A 16224-nucleotide genomic window follows, 5' to 3' on the forward strand; every position below is an offset into this window, starting at 1 on the left:
TCTCTTCCTTTTGGGGGTTCTTTTGTTCAAACCAAAACACAACTTATTAAACCTCTTCTACCACAAAGCACTATTTAAGAAAAAGCCCAATGTGGGGCCCAGATAGAGTGGATAGGAAGGACCTATATCCCTTAGCAGAGAGGTCAATAACCAGGGGGCAGAGATCTGAAGTAATTGGTAGACGGGAGCTGAGGGGAATTTTTTCCACCCAGAGGGTGGTGGGGGTCTGGAACTCACTGCCTGAAAGGGTGGGAGAGGCAGAGACCCTCATCACATTTAAAAAGCACTTGGATATGCGCTTGAAGTGCTGTAACCTGCAGGGCTACGGACCAAGAGCTGGAAAGAGGGATTAGGCTGGAGAGCTCTTTGTCAGCCGGCACGGACACGACGGGCCGAATGGCCTCCTTCCGTGCTGTAAATTTCTATGATTCTATTCTATGGAGTTGATGAGATAAAAAGAATCCCTTTGACCCATTTCAGGTGCTATTTTCTGCAATTTTAGAAATGAAGATCACAAGTTAGGTTCAGATAAAGAATACCTTTTGCCTAATACAGTTTCACCCTTACAGAATATGAACCCTACTATCTTTTCCTTACAGCTTTTCAATGCCACATGAACTGGCAAATAGGGCCTCAGCTTCAAGTCTCATCCAAAGGCCAGTGTTGTTTCCAATACAATTAGTTCTCTACGAGTTGATACCAGCACCTTATGCAAGCAGTGTTCTGGAGTGGTGAGGTGAGAACTGGTGTAATGATCCATAATCCTAAACAGTTTTCATGTAGTGCATAGCAACCGTGTCAGCATGGCTCAGGTGGTTGCATTCTGGGTTAGAAAGTTGCTGGTTCAAGTCCCACCACAGGAGTTAAGGTTATAGGCCGACACTCTATTGTAGTACTGGCGGATAGCTACATTGTCAGAGGTCCTTCAGAGGAGACAGTAAACCAAGATCCTGTCTTTTCTTGCTTCTCAATTTCAGATGTTTGTATAGATGTGAGAACACAAAATAGGTTGCGATGAAGAATGTTCTTTAGTCCATGCGATCTCAACCCTACTGTCTTCCCATTACAGCTTTTTATTATCATCCACCTAGACAGAAACATAGATAGATTTCTAGACACAAAAGGCATCAAGGGGTATGGGGAGAGAGCAGGAGTATGGTATTGAGATAGAGGATCAGCCATGATCATATTGAATGGCGGAGCAGGCTCGAAGGGCCGAATGGCCTCCTCCTGCTCCTATTTTTCTGTCTAGGTGGATGATAATAAAAAGCTGTAATGGGAAGACAGTAGGGTTGAGATCGCATGGGCTGAAGAACATTCTTCATCGCAACCTATTTTGTGTTCTCACATCTATACAAACATCCGAAATTGAGAAGCAAGAAAAGACCAGCTGGTCCATCAAGCCTGCCCCACACCATGATGGCTGGAGCATCGTGATGAAACACTCCTTCCCTCCGTCCCCCTCCCAGCCATGTACAGGAAACTCTCGATTTACCAGCACCCAAACAACCGGAAATCTCGGTTAACCGGCAAAATTCAGGAATAGGTTCAGATAAGTTTTTCTTCATATTAGTGGCCGTTTCTTGATTCTTGGCTGTGTAATCGGGGGTTCCTGCACTTGTTGCTAAGCAACAGGGACGCTTGGTCTGTGGCCGGGCTTCTTGCAGCTGTTGCTAAGCAACAGGGAAGCTTGGATTTGTTGCTGTGTACGAGCTCTCGTACCTTTTAACTATAACCCTCTGTAATCCGGACTTTTTGATAAACCGGCACCATGTCGGTCCCGTCTGTGCCGGATAAAAAAGAGTTTCCTGTAATCTGCTCTTTTCGGCAAAATATGAAGAGAACTAGAAGTCTGAGCTTCAATGGGCTGAATCGTCTTTTCTCAGCCTCGACTGTTCTTAATTAGCAAGTTAAAAATTAAAGGAGTTAACATGTCTTTTTTAAAAATCAATAAAACAGGAACAATGAATTCAGAGACGAAGAATGGGACAACTGCAACGCCCAGCGTTCTTAAGCTTCTTCTGACAACCACGGAGACATTTCAGAGGACTGAGCCATCGGTTGAAAAGGCAGACCCTCTGCCAATCATCATAGCCTTAATATGCATATTCCTTCTCCTGGCCACGTGTGTGAGTTTTGTCGCCTTGTGCAATCCTGCTGGTCTGGATGCTTCCCGCTACGGCCCCTACGAGTGCATGCCGTACCACATCGAGGACTCCAGCGAGCCCCGGTTAAAACTGTGGAAGCGGTTAGGCTCCTTGAGGCGCTCGATGAACGGTTTCAGGCGGAATCGAGCCCTCCCTCAGCCCCAGCAAGCTTTGACGAGCCATTGCCGGACGGACCAGCCTGATTCAGGCCTCGCAGAGTCAACAAAAATGTAAGGATTCAGTGACTGTAAAATTTGTGCATAGACTTGCTTCGTACATAGAAACCAGCAATTATAACTAATAAAAGATTAACCACTGCTGCAATCAATACTCCAGGGACTAACAAAGAAAATATCCCAGTTGTGGTGAGCTTTCGAAGAGTGTACTTCACAATACTGAACATCTTGCATGCTGTGCAGTGGCCAGGAACATCAAAAGGGAAACACAGGAGCTCCGATGACTTAATCCATGGTTATCCTTCAGACTAGAACACAATAGTGAGCTAAAGGACACAATGGCACTGTTTGGAAGTTATCAGCTATCAGACTGGCTCACTTTAACATTGAACTATCATTTCATTACATTTTATTATCAGTTTCCACCCATCCTCTCATTAGCCATGCACAATTTGCTAGCATCAGACTGACAGCACATGTTGCCATGCCAAAGATCTGTTTCATATCAAGCCCCGAGGGGTTAGATTTGGGATTGCAACCAAGTTCAACAGCTTTCGAGGGCAGGTGAATCGAAAGATACCAAAGTAGACTGGAATGAAGCGCTTACTGGCACAAGATAAAAGATGCAACATGAAATATTCGCGGTAGTTTAATAGACACCTGCAAGAGCAAAACTGATAAATTATTGCAAATGCCCTTCAGAAAAAAAAACTTCAAACTTCCTGCATCCTATAGCAAATAAAGCAGGGACCCAACTTGACACGGAAGGGAACTAAATGCATTGTCCTTTGTACAATAGGATCTGTACACAATCATTCTTATATATAAAGCCATCAGTGGTTCTCTCACTTGCAGCATTGCACATGGGAGTGATAACCAGTGCAGGACTTTCCAGATAGTCAGTAAAAATGGATTGTTCCTATGGAAAACGGTGAATCCTTTTGTGACTCACCATCCAGAAAGGACCCAGTATTGAACCCCAGCCCCGCCGAGATATCTGCGCTCCTCTAATTCCGCCCTCTTGAGCATCCCTGATTATAATCGCTCCACCATTGGCGGCCGTGCCTTCAGCTGCCTGGGCCCCAAGCTCTGGAATTCCCTCCCTAAACCTCTCCGCCTCTTTGACCAAGCTTTTGGTCACCTGCCTTAATTTCTCCTTATGTGGCTCGGTGTCAAATTTGTTGTCTTATAATCGCTCCTGTGAAGCGCCTTGGGACATTTTACTACGTTAAAGGCGCTATATAAATACAAGTTGTTGCTGCAGAAGTATTATGGAGACATATTTATACCGAAGCTATATATCATTTCAAAGAGAATTTGATGAGTATTTGAAGGTAAAATATATAAAAAGGATAAAGATAGAGCAGGAAAATTGTAATTAGAGGAGACAGCTCCAATCGGTGAGCTAGGTCCAGTATGGGTGTGAGAAGTTGAATGGCCTCCTTCCGTGCAGTAACTTCCAATTTTATATCTTACTGTGTCATCAATCTTTTCTGGGTCCTGCATCATTTTACCTCATCGTGTGTTTCAGATTTTTTAAAAATGTGTCTATGGGATGTGGGCGTCGCTGGCAAGGCCGGCATTTATTGCCCATCCCTAGTTGCCCTCAAGAAGGTGGTGGTGAGCCGCTTTCTTGAACCGCTGCAGTCCGTGCGGTGAAGGTACTCCCACAGTGCTGTTAGGGAGGGAGTTCCAGGATTTTGACCCAGCGACGATTAAGGAACGGCCGATATACTTCCAAGTCGGGATGGTGTGTGTGACTTGGAGGGGAACTTGGAGGTGGTGGTGTTCCCATGCGCCTGCTGCCCTTGTCCCCTTTGGTCTTTGCTCTCACAGTTTAGTGATTTGGACAAACCCCACAATCTTTGATCTGTAGTCCACACCCACCCAACCACCATTTTGTATCACTGATGGTTGGCATTTTGGTATCTCATTCCCACGCGAGAGTCAAATTTAAGAGTGATGTCAGGAAATTCTTCTTCATGCCAACAAATAGGCTGGATAGAGTAAAGGAAATAATCCCATGGAATCATTCCAATCCAGCAATAGGGAGACGGTAGGTTTGTTCTGAATGGATGGATTCAGATCAGCAATTGGCCTTCCTTTTCCACATTTATGTTGTGAACTCTACATTTTTTGGCAAAAATAATAATTCAATAAACAGAAGTAAGTACAGAGTGAGGAAGGACCATTCACCTCAGCAGGCACAATCCCGCCAAAGACCAGGCACAACGTAGCCCATCATTTACTCTCCCCCAAGCCACTCAACCTTCTGAAGGATGTTCTTGCCATGGAGGGAGTACAGCGAAGATTCACCAGACTGATACCTGGGATGGAAGGATTGACGTATGAAGAGAGATTGGGTCGATTGGGCTTATACTCGCTGGAGTTTAGAAGAATGAGAGGGGATCTCATTGGAACTTATAAAATTCTAACAGGACTAGACAGACTAGATGCAGGAAGGATGTTCCCGATGGCGGGGGAGTCCAGAACCAGGGGTCACAGTCTAAGGATAAGGGGTAAGCCATTTAGGACTGAGATGAGGAGGAATTTCTTCACCCAGAGAATGGTGAACCTGTGGAATTCTCTACCACAGAAGACAGTTGAGGCCAATTCATTAAATATATTCAAGAAGGAGTTAGATATATTTCTTAAGGCTAAAGGGATCAAGGGATATGGGGAGAAAGCAGGGACAGGGTACTGAATTTGGATGATCAGCCATGATCTCATTGAATGGCGGAGCAGGCTCGAGGGGCCGAATGGCTTACTCCTGCTCCTATCTTCTATGTTTCTACAACACATCAAAATTAAAATCAGCAAGATCGTCACACCGTCTCGAAATGCAGAAGGTAATTGGGCAAAGCTCCAGGATATTAATCCAATCTTACAGCCCACACTTTTGAGATCCGATCAGCTGCACACCACAAATGATTGAACCATCAGCCCGGAAGCAGAGAGACCAGCGTGTCCAGATGATCAGTGAGGTGGTAGTCCGCACAACATCCAGTCCTGGGAAACCTGTCACCAACAACGAAACTGGGTTTACCTCACAATTAAACAGAAGCCTTGCTGGCAAGGGGAGGGGAAACTTCCCAATTCCCGTTGGTCCTTTGAGATGCACAAGCTGGACTATAGTCATCTTAGAATTGTACAAATCCTGCAATAATCAATTTACATTCATACAGCACCTTTAATGAAGTAAAATATCTCAAAACACTTCATGAGGGGTTTCTGGAGAGAAGTGTGGGAGGGAGGTGGTTTTGGGGAGATGGCTAAAGGCACATTAGAAGAGGTAGGTTTAGTGAAGCATTTCTGAAGGTGGGGAAGATATGGAAAGGGAAGTGCTTTAGCAAGAGAGTTCCAGTGTGCTGCGGTGTGATAACCGAAGGGTAAGATTTCCAAGATAAAGGCCAGTGGGGAAAGTTACCCAGTGCCCATCAAAAGGTAGACTCAGTTCTGACGAGGGGTCATCGACCTGAAATGTTAACTCTGTTTCTCTCTCCACGGATGTTGCCTGGCCTGCTGAGTTTTTCCAGCGTTTTCTGTTGTTATTTCAAATTTCCAGCAGCCGCAGTATTTTGCTATCATAAAAGGTAGACTCTTGCCTTCCGGCTTGAATTGAATCAATTCAGCATCCTGAAGGTCCAACTTGTGGAAGAAGTATAAATGAAAACATATAATCTCAACTGACAGACAACAAAAGGCACCTTGAGCAATTTGAAATAGTGGTGGAAAATTGTTTTCTCTCAACAAAGTCGAAATAGCAAAGAGAATTTGATCATTGATAAGAGTTATGCGAAATAGACTTCCGTCAGAAGTAGTTAATCCTGTCTCTTTCCAAAAGGAGCTGGATAAATATCTGGAGAGCAACAGGGCGGAAGGTGCTAATTATAGATATTTGAAAATGTTACTGATGCTGATAAGAGAACGAAGGCAGGACACCTCTGCCATATTAATGGTGCTATGAGCCAGAGATCTATAGAACACCTACATCACAATGTTCTTTCTCAATCCTCTGGCGTGGCAAGTCCTCGTTTTCCATCCCCCCCGCAAACATCTGCACAGAAATCGCAAACTCCAGTAAAGGGGTGAAATGAGCGTAGATTTCAATGCACTCAGCTTTCCCAGTGAGGAGCCAAACTCAAAGGGAATGAAGGCTGGCAAGCGGGTACTGCCGCGCTACCTCCAACCTGAGCTGCCTTCGAGCGAGACTCTCTACTGGGAGTACGGGATCAGTGAATTCACCCCTTGGCGTAGACCTGGACTTTGTGTAGAACAGGTGAGGCGGCAGCCTGGTTCACATCTCTCCCGCTTCTTATTTCCATTGACGCCGATGGGGAGAGAGATGAGACATATGACTCGCTGTCACCCATTTTGCATTATCACACCAAGTGAAGATCTACCCCATGTTCCTAATTTAACACGTCACTGAATAACTCAATCATGCAATGAGCATCACTTGCCGCCACCCCCCCCCCCTGCCGTTTTCCTTTATTTTGTATAAACAGGAGACCAACACCATCTGTGTCATATCTTGTGAATTAGTTTAATAAAAGAACTAAAACACAGCTTGGCTCAGGCCGGACCACGTTGCTTCACCTCCCTCGGGTACCCCTCCCTGAATTCAGCTCCCCCTCACACGGCTTCTAACGCTGCCTCAGTATTTACCGACTGGCTGACATGTCGGGCTTTGTGAACATTCTTCCGACAAGCTACATGACACACGTCCATGACACCGAACATTAGTATGTTGTCAGATAGAACATTTTCCCGTTGGAAATCTGAGGGAGACCATTCATCGTACTGTTGCATAAACTGCAAGCTTCCTCCCTCGAGAGTGAGCAAGTGAGACGGCATTCTGTGCTAGAACATTACGAGGAGTGAATGAATCACACACAGATTAATAACAGAAATGGTTTCCAGATCACCGTCGTTGTAAAGAGGAAAAAAATCCCAAGGATGCTTTTGAGCATTTTAGGGTCAGGGTCAGTATGTAGTCTGTATATATATGGTGATTCTTTTTTTTAATGATACTTCGAAAATAGAAGAATAACTCTTATGGTAACAGTTTTGTTTCGTAATCGCTTGGCCCGTCTCCACTCCAAGTCACCACAGAAATCCCAATTTCCAGGAAAGAGGTGGAAGGTGAGGGTAACTTCAGTGCTTGCCAAAGATAGAAAAGATTATGTGAATAAAATATATTTTTCCTACCGTGTTAAGTTATGAAGGCATTGAGGTGTTCATAGAATTTACAGCACAGAAACAGGATATTCGGTCCAACTGGTCTGTACCGGTGTTTATGTTCCATATGAGCCTCCTCCCAACCCTTGTCATCTCACCCTATCAGCATATCCTTCTAGTCCTTTCTCCCTCATGTGTTTATCTCGCTTCCCCTTAAATGCATCTACGCTAGTCGCCTCAACCACTCCCTGTGGTAGCGAGTTCCACATTCTCACCACTCTCTGGGTAAAGAAGTTTCTCCTGAATTCCTTACTGGATTTATTAGTGGCCATCTTATAATCATGGCCAATGTTCCCTTTCATTTTTTTTGGGTGCATGGCCCCTTTAAATTTCCGCACCTGCGCGCAGTTTTTCCATTCATAAGCCGGTGAGCTGGCTGCGCGGGACTCCAGACCGCCGTGCGGCCGCACAGCTTAATTGGAAGATTGTTTAGGACCCCTAGTTCTAGTCCTCCTCGCAAGTGGAAACATCTTCTCCGCCTCTACCCTGTCCAACCTTTTCATAGTTTTAAAGACCTCTGTTTGGCCATCCGGCAGCCTTCTCTTTTCTAGAGAAAAGAGCCCCCAGCCCGTTCATAGAAACATAGAAGATAGGAGTAGGCCATTCGGCCCCTCGAGCCTGCTCTGCCATTTAATGAGATCATGGCTAATCATCCAAATTCAGTACCCTGTCCCTGCTTTCTCCCCATATCCCTTGATCCCTTTAGCCTTAAGAAGTATATCTAAACTCCTTCTTGAATATATTTAATGAATTGGCCTCAATTGCCTTCTGTGGTAGAGAATTCCACAGGTTCACCACTCTCGGGGTGAAGAAATTCCTCCTCATTTCAGTCCTAAATGGCTTACCCCTTATCCTTAGACTGTGACCCCTGGTTCTGGACTCCCCCGCCATCAGGAACATCCTTCCTGCATCTAGTCTGTCTAGTCCTGTTAGAATTTTATAAGTTTCAATGAGATCCCCTCTCATTCTTCTAAACTCCAGCGACTATAAGCCTAATCGACCCAAAGCTCACTTTGAGGAAACTGCAGCTACCAACACAACATGCTGAAATAAAGGCACAAGATGCTGGCAGCACACAGCAGGCCCACGACAAGACGGGTTAATGTGGGTCCTGATGAAGGGTTGACCCTGTCTGCGCATTTCTAGCATTTGGTATTTTCAGCTCAGATTTCCAATGTTCAGATTTTTATTTTGTTTTTACTGAAACCCACAAAGTCTTTATATCGGTGAAAACACAGCACCATACCGAGAGCCAGAGCAAAATATTTCACTGAATTAAGTAGTGCACCACAACACAACCAGAAGTGAGTCAGAAAAAAGCGTCTCCTGGGAATGAACGCTAAGTGAATATTTTCCTTTGATCCAATTTTTTGATTTTTCTGATTAAAAATGCTCGATCATATTTTAACACATTTAAAAAATAATCTACTCATCCACCAGAGTAGTTCTATAATAAAAGAGATACAGTTGCATAGGTGGTAAATAAAATCTACAAGGCACATGTCAAGAGTGTGATGGAATACTCTCCACTTGCCTGGATGAGTGCAGCTCCACCAACACTCAAGAAGCTCGACACCATCCAGGACAAAGCAGCCCGCTGATTGGCCCCTCATCCACCACCTTAAACATTCACTCCCTCCACCACCGGCGTACCGTGGCTGCAGTGTGTACCATCTACAAGATGCACTGCAGCAACTCGCCAAGGCTTCTTCGACAGCACCTTCCAAACCCGTGACCTCTACCACCTAGAGGGACAAGGACAGCAGGCGCATGGGAACACCACCACCTCCAAGTTCCCCTCCAAGTCACACACCATCCTGACTTGGAAGTCTATCGGCCGATCCTTCATTGTCGCTGGGTCAAACTCCTGGAACACCCTCCCTAACAGCGCTGTGGGAGTACCTTCACCACACGGACTGCAGCGGTTCAAGAAGGCGGCTCACCACCACCTTCTCAAGGGCAACTAGGGATGGGCAATAAATGCTGGCCTTGCCAGCGACGCCCACATCGCATAAAAACGAATTAAAAAATAAATAAATAATTGAGATGACAGCAAAATGAAAGGCTATAAAGAGCAACTGCAGTGAAGAAACAGGATGGCAGACACCAGTAATTATTTACCTTTGCCCAATTGAATGTGAATTTATTCTATCAGACTGGCAGCCTCAAGGACGCATGAATTAACGGTACTCAAAGGATGAAGTGAATGAAAGACTTTAGCTGTAAATATGTGGACACATGATTTAATTAGTTGGAAGAGCTTCCTCCACGTCTGAAAGGATAATTTATAACTCTTGGCAAACTGTTGTCAGAAAGGTGGGCAGATTTTATTGTGGCCATGTTGAGTACTCCGTGTTTTATTTACTGATCACCCGTAAAGAAAGAAACATAGAAGATAGGAGCAGGAGTAGGCCATTCGGCCCCTCGAGCCTGCTCCACCATTCAATGAGATCATGGCTGATCATCCAAATTCAGTACCTGGTCCCTGCTTTCTCCCCATATCCCTTTAGCCTTAAGAAATATATCTAACTCCTTCTTGAATATATTTAATGAATTGGCCTCTACTGCCTTCTGTGGTAGAGAATTCCACAGGTTCACCACTCTCTGGGTGAAGAAATTCCTCCTCATCTCAGTCCTAAATGGCTTACCCCTTATCCTTAGAGTCCAAAGACTTGCATTTCTCTCGCGCCTTTCACGACCACCGGAGGTCCCAAAGCGCTTTACAGCCAATGAAGTACTTTTTGAATTGCAGTCACTGTTGTAAGGTGGGAAACGCGGCAGCCAATTTGCGCACAGCAAGCTCCCACAAACAGCAATGAGATCATGAGAACTCCCCTGCTCCTCTTCGAATATGGGAGCTTTTATCTCCACCCAAGAGGGCAGACAGGGCCTCGGTTTAACGCCTCACCTGAAGGACGGTACCTCCGACAGTGCCGCAGTGAAGCGTCAGTCTGGATGACGTGCTCAAGTCCCTGGAGTGGGACGATGAACCCATGACCTTCTGATTCAAAGGCGAGAGCGTCACCCACTGAGCCATGGCTGACCTTTAATAGCAAGGTACATAGAATCCCAGTGACGCAGGTAAGTGAGCACAGGATAGTCCAACTGGAGGAATAGCCAACAGTAGAGGAATGATCAGCGAAATTGTAATTAAATTGAAAGCAATGTGATGAGAAGGATGGGGGTAACTTTAACTTTTGGCAACAGTGTAAAACAGGCGCTATTGGATCGGCCGCAGGTTATGCATCTTTCCCGATCTACGAAAGGGAAGGTCAATGGGGAGAGGTGTATATTGGGAGGCCGATCCAACATTGCCCGTTTTACACTATTACCAAAAAGTTAGAATTCCCAACTCCCCCTCAAAACACCATCTTCTCCCACCAGTATTTCCTCACTAAAACACAACCAGAAAAAGCTGGAAACAGTGAGAAAATAGTAAGCAAAAAAAAAAAATGCTTGGAAACCTGAAACAAAAATCGGAAAGCGGTGGAAATACTCATCAGGTCAGGCAAATGGTATGTTGGCCTTCATAGCGAGAGGTTGAGAGTACAGGAGCAAGGATGTCTTGCTGCAGTTGTACAGGGCCTTGGTGAGACCACACCTTGAGTATTGTGTGCAGTTTTGGTCGCCTTATCTGAGGAAGGATGCTCTTGCCATGGAAGGAGTTCAGTGAAGATTCACCAGACTGATACCTGGGATGGCAGGAATGACGTATGAGGAGAGATTGGGTCGATTGGGCTTGTACTCGCTGGAGTTTAGAAGAATGAGAGGGGATCTCATTGAAACTTATAAAATTCTGACAGGACTAGACAGACTAGATGCAGGAAGGGTGTTCCCGATGGTCGGGGAGTCCAGAACCAGGGATCACAGTCTAAGGATAAGGGGTAAGCCATTTAGGACTGAGATGAGGAGGAACTTCTTCACCCAGAGAATGGTGAACCTGTGGAATTCTCTACCACAGAAGGCAATGGAGACCAATTCATTAAATATATGCAAGAAGGAGTTGGATATATTTCTTAAAGCTAAAGGGATCAAGGGATATGGGGAGAAAGCAGGGACAGGGTACTGAATTTGGATGATCAGCCATGATCTCATTAAATGGCGGAACAGGCTTGAAGGGCCGAATGGCCGACTCCTGCTCCTATCTTCTATGTTTCTATGCAGCATCTATGGAGAGAACAAAGAAGAAACTGAGCTCTGGTGCGGGCATAAAATGGGGGGGGGGGTAGCAGACTGGCAGCCTGTTACTAACACCGGGGTGGATAACAGACTGCCGATCTACTTCTGCCCGTTTGGCACTCCTGCCAAAGTTGAAGTATACGCCCAATGTTGCAGGTGTGTTGACAGAGAGTCGACACCAAAAAACATTCACTCCTCTGTCCCCCTCCAAGACAGTGTCTGACCTGGCTGAGCATTTCCAGCGTTTTCTGTTTCATGATTAACAGCGTCGGCAATTTTCTGCTTGCTATGTGCTCACTGTTTTATCAAAGGTGAGGGAAGATGCTGGTGGTGCAGCTTCCACATCCATGAGAAGTGGTTTCGGCTCTGCACTTACTCAAAAACTAATCCCAATCTGACACTAGACTGTCCTTTAACAAGACGGCCTCTTGCATTGTTCCACGGAAGCTCAGCGTAAGCTCGAGGAACAGCACCTCATCTTTCGATTAGGCACTTTACAGCCTTCCGGACTCAACATAGAATTCAACAACTTCAGTTCATAACCTCAGCCCCTATCATATATATATTTTTATCCACATTTTTTGTCTGTGTCTTTTTTTCTTCTCTCCCACGTGGCAGCTGTCTTTCATTCTGCCAGCACGATTCACACTCCATCGAGAGCCATCCTTTGTTTCTTAACCTGTCCCATTACCATCTCCTCTCGCCTTGAATATCTCTTAATGTCTCTTAACCTCTCCTGCCTTCTATCCTGTCACAGACCTTCCCTTTTGTTCTTTCATCCCCTCCCCCATTTCCCAGCCTCTACACTTGCTTAAAAATCTGTTCCATCTCCTGCTTTTTTCCAGTTCTGATGAAAGGTCATCGACCTGAAACGTTGACTCTGGTTCTCTCTCCACAGATGCTGCCTGACCTGCTGAGTGTCATGAATCTCATCATTCATGAAGAAATGACTCATGAAGTAACACTGGGCGGCCAGCTGGTGGCGCTGTCCAAGGAGTATAAATACTCAGGCGTGGGCCCAGCTTGCTCAGGGTGTTTCTGTAACCAGGAACTAGTGATGTAACTAGAATCTCATGGTTGTGAAACAGTTGATTAAAGCCTTGTTTTATACTCAAACCAAGCACTCAGTAGTCTTTTTACATCACTGAGTGTCTCCGGCATTTTCTGTTTTGATGTCCTTTAACAAGGGTCTCTGACTCCACATTTCACCCAGCAAGTACCATTCTGCAATATAACAACGGGTCTCGTTAGCTTAGCTTCAGTCTACGCTGCATCGCTCAACGGATCCCTAATCTAGGTTCAAACAATGCCATTTGATTCAGAGTATGAAAGATTTCACAGGACAATCTCTATTTATACTTAATTCCCACACGCTTGGCAATAATTGAAATAATACTATTCTAGCTCTTCATTTGTGAAAATAACAAAACATTGCTGCTGACACTCATCTGTTCTTCGCTCTCTCATGGGTCTCAAAGCACTTCACATAAATTGAATTACTTTGAGGTGCAGTGCCCATCATTAAGTAGCTGAATGTAATTAAATTGAACAGCTATTTTGTACACAACAAAGGCCCACAAAGGACAATGAGATGAATGACCAATTAATATGTTTTGGTGGTGTTTGCTGAGCAAAGAATACTGGGCAGGAGACCAAGAATGCCCTACTCTTCTTGAATTAGTGCCATGGGATCTTTTACAAGTCCACCTGACCAGGTAGACAGGGCTTAAGTTTAACATCTCATCCAAGGGACAGCACTTCTGACAATGCAACACTCCCTCAGTCCTGCACTGGAATTTCAGACTTTGTCACGTCCTCAAGTCCCACTGTGGGGCTTGAAGCAACAATATTCCGACTGAGAAGCAAGAGATAAGGAGTAACTAATGCGCGGAGTCATAACGGCACAGAAGGAGGCCATTCGACCCATCGAGTCCGCACCGGCTCTCTGTAGAGCAATCCAGTCAGTCCCATTCCCCCGCTCTATCCCCGTAGCCCTGCAAGTTTATTTCCCTCAAGTGCCTATCCAGTCTCCCCTTGAAAACATTGAGTGTCTCCGCTTCCAGCACTTCCGTCGGCAGCGAGTTCCAGGTCCTCACCATTCGCTGCGTAAAAAAGCATTTCCCCACATCCCCCCTGTATCTCTTGCCCAAAACCTTAAATCTGTGTCCCCTAGTCCTTGTACCATCAACTAGTGGGAACAGCCTTTCCCCGTCTGGCCTATACAAACCCGTCATAATCTTGTACACCTCGATCAAATCACCCCTCAACCTCCTTTGCTCTAATGAAAACAAATCCAGCTTCTCCAACCTGTCCTTGTAGCTAAGATCCCCCATCCCTGGAACCATTCTGGTAAATCTCCTCTGCACCCTCACAAGGGCCTTCACATCCTTCCTGAGGTGTGGTGACCAGAACTGGACACAATACTCCAGTTGTGGCCTAACCAGCGCTTTTTTGTGGTGAAAGTCATAGCAAGCTGCATCTTGAACTAACGCGTCTTGGGTGCGCCCACCAGTGACCTCCGCCCTTCACCCACCAACGGAGCAGACGCAGATCACCTTATTTAAATATTGCTGTGGGGCACTGATGCCTCTGGGGTGCGTCTGCTCCGAGTGTGTGTGTGTGTCGGGGGGTGGGGGAGTTGCTGCAAACGTGGCGTCCGCTTGAAGCCCCGCCGCCCTTTACTGAAGGGGCTGGGAATTTCTTTCTTGGATCCAGTTTTAGCTGCATTTCAGCGAGTTTCAAGAAAGCTGTGAGACACAATCATTCTTTCTTCTCCGTTCTTGGCCACGAGCGTGCATTTCATTCTCTCTACTTAAACATTCGAACAGGCAGCCATCGAGCTGCAGCCAGATCGAATGCGGGGGAAATAAACAGGCCTTGAGTTGTGAATAAATAATAACATACAACAGACCAACTGAGTTCACTGAAACATCAGTGTGCTCATTCACTTCACTCTTATTTCCCCAGTGTTTGGCACCTCATGGAAAAGGTTTTCCATTTCTTTGATACAGAACAGCAATTCGCCAAGGCTCCTTCGGCAGCACCTCCCAAACCCGCGACCTCTTCCACCTAGAAGGACGAGGGCAGCAAGCGCATGGGAACACCATCAGCTCCAAGCTCCCCTCCAAGTCACACACCATCCTGACTTGGAAGTATATTGCCTGTTCCTTCATCGTCGCTGGGTCAAAATCCTGGAACTCCCTCCCTAACAGCACTGTGGGAGCACCTTCACCACACGGACTGCAGCGGTTCAAGAAGGCGGCTCACTACCACCTTCTCAAGGGCAACTAGGGATGGGCAATAAATGCTGGCTTTGCCAGCGACGCCCACATCCCATAAGCGAATTAAAAAAATCCCATAAACAGCAATGAGATGAATTACCAGTTAATCTGCTTGGGATGGTGTTGGTTGAGGAAGGAATGTTCGCCAGGACACTGGGAATGTTCACTGCCCTTCTTCCAATATTGCAATGAGATCTTCAACACCCACCTGAACAGGCAGATGAGGCCTTGATGTAACAGCTCAACCAAATACAGCCGCAAACTGAAAAATCACCCAAGTGCATCAACCCAGGCCCAAACATGTCCGGTTTCATTCTTATTATGTTTTGTAGCAGTTAATTACAACGAGAGCATTTAAGAGTCAACCACATTGCTGTGGGTCTGGAGTCACATATAGGCCAGACCGGGTAAGGACGGCAGATTTCCTTCCCTAAAGGACATTAGTGAACCATGATGGGATTTTCCGACAATCCGATAGTTTCATGACACTAGCTTTTTATTCCAGATTTATTTAATTAACTGAATTTAAATTCCCCAGCTGCTGTGGTGGGATTTGAACTCATGTCTCTGGATCATTAGTCCAGGCCTCTGGATTACTAGCCCAGTGACATTACCACTACACTACCGTTCCCTTGCTGTGTGCAAAGTGGTTGCTACATTCACCTTTGCCGCGACAGTCACTGTACTTTGTAAGTATTTCATTACATGTGACGAGCTGTAGGACATCCTGAGAGAGGTGATATGGAATTATATGATTGCAAATTCATTCTTTTAACTGTCTTTGCAACATGAGCAAGGTTCAGATTAACAAAACAGAGAACAATCAACAACAACAACTTGCATTTATACAGCGCCTTTAACACAGTAAAACATCCCGAGGAACTTCGCAGGAGCGATTATCAAACAAAATTTGACACTGAGCCACATAAGGAGATATTAGGGCAGGTTTGGTCAAAGAGGTCGGTTTTAAGGAGCGTCTTAAAGGAGGAGAGAGAGGAGGAGAGGTTTAGGGAGGGAATTCCAGAGCTTAGGGCCTCGGCAGCTGAAGGCACGGCCGCCAATGGTGGAGCGATGGGAGGGATGGCGGGGGGGGGGTGGACAACAGACCAGAATTGGAGGAGGGCAGAGATCTTGGAGGATTGTAGGGCTGGAGGAGGTTACAGAGATAGATCGTTAATAAAACACTGACAAGTTTCAGCC

General features: G+C 45.8%; 1 protein-coding gene across 5 annotated transcripts in view; it reads left to right on the plus strand.

Moving 5' to 3' along the window:
- The window catches only part of LOC147098676 (uncharacterized protein C10orf105-like), a 33426-nt gene extending 20580 nt beyond the window's left edge, over positions 1–12846 (plus strand). For 3 of the 5 annotated variants that reach the window (XM_085970669.1, XM_085970672.1, XM_085970670.1), the window contains 2 exons: positions 1960–2377; positions 12642–12846. In XM_085970669.1, coding sequence (XP_085826795.1) covers positions 1965–2377; positions 12642–12660 — 432 coding nt within the window. In that variant the 5' untranslated portion in view covers positions 1960–1964 and the 3' untranslated portion in view covers positions 12661–12846. Of the gene's footprint in view, positions 1–599; positions 737–1959; positions 3935–12641 lie in introns of those variants that run through there. The other 2 variants (XM_085970671.1, XM_085970673.1) reach the window with 2 other exon arrangements.
- The last annotated feature ends 3378 nt before the right edge of the window (positions 12847–16224 follow it).

Source organism: Somniosus microcephalus, chromosome 29 (assembly GCF_052327205.1).
Source record: "Somniosus microcephalus isolate GS21.2 chromosome 29, FLI_Smic_1.0, whole genome shotgun sequence".
Lineage (NCBI taxonomy): Eukaryota > Metazoa > Chordata > Chondrichthyes > Squaliformes > Somniosidae > Somniosus > Somniosus microcephalus.